General features: G+C 55.8%; 1 protein-coding gene across 1 annotated transcript; it reads right to left on the reverse strand.

Annotated features, from left to right (window-relative positions):
• Nucleotides 1-3,409, reverse strand: POMC (proopiomelanocortin). The gene is made up of 3 exons (XM_062618525.1): nt 3,355-3,409; nt 1,516-1,704; nt 1-862 (listed from the first exon to the last, which is right to left on the reverse strand). The coding sequence occupies exons 2-3, from the start codon at nt 1,642-1,644 to the stop codon at nt 239-241; spliced, it is 753 nt and encodes a 250-aa protein (XP_062474509.1). The 5' UTR covers nt 1,645-1,704; nt 3,355-3,409; the 3' UTR covers nt 1-238.
• Between the last annotated feature and the right edge of the window lie 836 nt (nt 3,410-4,245).

The following is a 4,245-nucleotide window of genomic DNA, read 5'->3' on the forward strand; positions in this document are numbered from 1 at the left end:
TGAGGATACCAAAACCATGCAGCGCGCTCCCAACTGGGCATCATCCCTGCTCCCTGCGCGTGTCCAGTGGGAGCAGCGAAGCAGTGGATGGCTGTATCCCTAACCTGTTCCCAGCCAGCAGAACCCGGGAGCAGACCCCTTGGGAGTACTACTTAAGAAGGACACAACGAGTGATCTCTAAGTGAAACACATGCCAGCGGGACACTAAAGCTATGGGAGGGGATTGGGCTCTCCCCAATCACTGCCCCTTCTTGTAGGCGCTCTTGATGATGGCGTTTTTGAAGAGAGTCACTAGAGGGGTCTGGCTGTGCTCCGAGGTCATGAAGCCCCCGTAGCGCTTGTCTTTCATGGGGGTGTGCCAGCGGAAGTGGTGCATGCGGTACGAGCCACCGTTCTTCTTCTCCTCCTCGCCTTCCTCCTCTTCCTCCTCAGGCGGTGCCACGGTGCCATCGAGCACCAGCTCCCGCCTGAACTCCAGCGGGTAGCTCTCGGCTGACTCTTCCTCCACCCCATTGGGGTAGACCTTGATGGGTCTCCTCTTGCGTCCCACTGGCTTTCCCCAGCGGAAGTGCTCCATGGAGTAGGAGCGTTTGCCTTCCTCCCGCTCTAGCCCGATTCCCTGCTCTTCCTCGTGGTGGGACAGTGGGATGGTGGGCAGGGATGCTGGGGGTGCGTTGTCCCCCGTGGCCTCTTCCCTTTTGTGCCCCCCACCGCTGCTGCTGTTCCTCCGGCCAAACTTGTTCCATCGGAAGTGGCTCATGACATACCTGCGGATGCTCTCGGAGAGGGGCTGGAGGTGCCCATTGCCTGGGTAGACAGGCGCCTCGGCTGACAGGTCGGCTGTACACGCTGCAGCACACGCCTGCATGGGGGTGAGATATGCAGGAGGGGTTTGTAGGGGAGCTGCTTGCATGGAGCAGGACCTGTCACAAGTTGGTTTCATGCCTGTGCCCTGCTGAGGTCCCCATGCGGGTGCCAGCCCCTTGGTCCCCACCACCCTCTGCAGCACCCTTGGGTGGAGGTAAAGCCAATACCTAAGCTGCTGGTTCATACGATAGGATGGTTTGGATTGGAAGGGACCTTAAAGCTTACCCACTTCCAACTGCCACAGGCAGGGACACCTTCCACTAGACCAGGTTGCTCCAAGCCCCATCCAACGTGGCCTTGAGCACTGCCAGGGATGGGGCAACCACAGCTTCTCTGGGCACCCTGTGCCAGGGCCTCACCACCCTCACAGGGAACAGCTTCTTCCTAAGAGCTCATCTCAATCTCCCCTGTCAGTTTAAATGCTGCAGGCTCAAAAACTTCCTTCAGCATCATTCCCCAGTGTGAAGCCGAGGCATGATCATACCGAAACCTGCAGGTCCAGGGTCTGAAGCGTTCTCCAGCATTGATGTGATTCATTCCATGGTGTCAGCATCCCCATCCCCTCATCTCCCAGCCCACCCTCGGGTCCCTGTGGAAGGGGGGTCAGAAAGCAAACCAGACGGATGCAGTGCTCATCCCCAAGCTTACCGAAACACCGGCCTCGCTGGTGATGTCCTGGCATTTGTTGCTCTCCCAGCAAGGGCTGATGGCATCAGTGGGGTGCCAGAACAGCAGCCCCAGCACCACAGGCAGGCAGCTCCACAGCATGCTCCACATCCTGGCCGGGGGCTCACACAGGGGATACAAGGGGCTGTGGGCCCAGAAACCGTGCACAAACTATGGGGAAAAACAAGAAAAATAGAAAAACATCACCCTTTTCTTGTTCAGGAGATTCTTTCCTGATTCCTTTGATGCACCCACCTTAGCGTTTTCCTTCTCTATGCTACTTCTGTTTGGGTTGCAGCAGTAGGGTCCCCTCCTACGGCACTGACCTGCCTCCCCCAGCCCTACCCTTTGCCAAGGCTGCAGCTTTTCCCCTGGGAGATACCTTAGTGCTGCAAACCCTTCATTCTTCAAAGCTTTCCTCCTGCTTCAAGCTCCTTAAGCAGGGATGCTCTTCTCCATGCCCCAGGAGCAAGGGGCTGATTTTGCCAGAGGAGAAACTGAGGCATGGGAAAGGGAAGGGAACACCTGAAGCTGCCTCCTGCATCACTCTGCTCCTGCTCAGCCGCTCCAAATAATGGACAACGTTTGCTTCCTGCCTCTTCCTTTTGCCTTCTGAACCAAAAGGCATCTCTCTGGAGCCTGGATCTTTTGTCACTGCTCCCATGGGTGACAGTCCCTGTCAGCGGGGATTGCTGCTGCCTCCTAAGAACCCCATAAAGGTGAGTGATGCTGCAAGGGGAGCATGTTAGGGAGTTGTCTTCAGGTTTCAATCTTCACCAACCACTTGCTGCTTGCAAGCTGATTCCTCTAAAAAATATGTGTTCCCTCCTACCCTGCCCTGCCCTGCCCCTGGAGCAGCTGCAGAACTCCTGCGTGGTGGGAGACACAACATAAGTATTACTAAATGAGCATTAGAAGAGTAAGGCATGAATATTTTACATTAGGTAATATTGAAGTGGCTTTTGTGAAGGGCTATGGCCAGTGCTGGTGGTGTTTGAGATGTGGTGTATGCCAGGGGCTGCCAACATTAACCTGGATCCAACTGAAACCTGGGGGTTGAAGTGGCCATGGCTGCTGTGCCATCAAGGATGAGGTTGGGGTTGGTTCCTGGTCACCAAGGTTCCAAGCTCCCCAAGGATGCCCAGGTTGCTTTCCCTCTGTAAACCCCAACTCTTTCCCAAGCAGCTGTATTTAACTCAGGATGAACACATGTTTCACCTCTCCCTGTGCTCTATGGGAGGAAAACTCATCTCATATTGAAAGGAAATAGAAGAAAAATCTGGTTTTGGCCCAAAATGTGTGTCTGAAGGGGAGAGCTGATCCTTCTCTCTGGTGCAAGAGCCACCAGCTCAAGCCTGGATGCAGGGGGACTTTCTTCAGCAGCACAAAAAGGACCCTGATGGGTATGACAGCAAACAGCAGTTCAGAAAGGGGCATAAAAGAGCGAGACAGCTCAGGTTCAAACATAAAGGTTGTCTTTCTGTCTTCTGCCTGAATCTGCAGGTATCATTGCCTGGATCCCCCAGCACAGCAGCCCTGACAGTCCGGACAGTAACACATGAACACCCAATAGTGCAAATAAACCTGATGGTGAATGGAGGTGCAGGGGGCAATAAGTCAGAGGCAGGGAGGGAAGAGGATGTGTTATTGCCCATCCCGTGCTGGGAAGCCCTCATCCATCACAACCTGTAACCCCCTTGCAGCGACCAGTCCCCACCATTCATCAAACCTGTATTTTCCCAAACTTCCTTTCCCTCCCCAGGCACCCCAGAGCACACCAGGGAGCCCCATAGAGCCGGGTCACTGATTTTCGGGGCTTACCTGTGGCTGGGGTGGGAGCCTGCCCGCTGCCACCGCACACCCTCCGTCCCCCTCTGCTGAGAGCTCCCGGAGAGCATCCGCCACTCGACCGCTGGTCCAGGCGGGCTTTTATACCTGATCACATCCACTGCGTCTGCCGGAGGGAAGGGGAGGCCGCGGGGGGGCGAGAGGGACCGTTCCAGGTACAAAAGATGAGCAAGCGACAGGCGTGCTCCGGATGCAGCCCCGCGGGGTGTGTGCGTGTGTGTGTGTGTGTGTGTGTGTGTGTAGATTAGCATCTCCGTGCGAAACAGACAGCAAAGTTTTCTTGATGCTGCTGCTAATTGATTTTGCAGCTTTGGAACTGGAAGGGGGGGGTGTGGATGGAAAGTCCTGCGCCAGGTACCCGGCGGCCCCGACCGCGGTGGGTTTGGTACAGGTTGTTTGTTACTGGTGTGCAGGACAGGAGCATCCATCACTCCATGGGCTCCGGCGTGGGAGGGCTTCATGCTTCGATGGGTGCTGAGGATTTGGGGTTGTCTTTCCATGGGATAAAAGGGGATTTGTTTAAAAGCAAATGTCTCAGGGTGGCAGTGGATCCTCATCATGGGCAGGGCAGGTGGGTGCAGCAGCGGATATCGCTGCCTGATGTGCCAGGGAATCCTGTGCCCCTGGCTTCGAGGGAAGAAGCAGTGGGAGAGTGTTTTCCAGCCTGGGGTGGCTTTTCCGGAGCACGGACGTTTTATATGGCTTGGCCAAGCTCACTGCTCCCTTTCTGTGTACAGCAGACCTTGGCCTCTCCATTCCATTCAAGCTGGATCAGCTTTGGGCTGCAGGTGTTTTCCCTGTTGCTCAGCAGCCCAAAGCCCAGCAGAACTTGTGTTCTGGCGGGTTGGCCTTGGCAACTCTCTA

The sequence above is a fragment of the Pezoporus occidentalis genome, unplaced genomic scaffold (assembly GCF_034315485.1).
Source record: "Pezoporus occidentalis ecotype Australia unplaced genomic scaffold, CSIRO_AGI_Poc_V1 ctg201, whole genome shotgun sequence".
Lineage (NCBI taxonomy): Eukaryota > Metazoa > Chordata > Aves > Psittaciformes > Psittacidae > Pezoporus > Pezoporus occidentalis.

Coding starts and splice junctions, on each gene's coding strand:
- POMC (XM_062618525.1), bottom strand. CDS start 1,644: ATGTGGAGCATGCTGTGGAGCTGCCTGCCTGTGGTGCTGGGGCTGCTG. Junction 863..1,515: donor CCAGCGAGGCCGGTGTTTCG/GTAAGCTTGGGG, acceptor ACCCCCATGCAG/GCGTGTGCTGCAGCGTGTAC.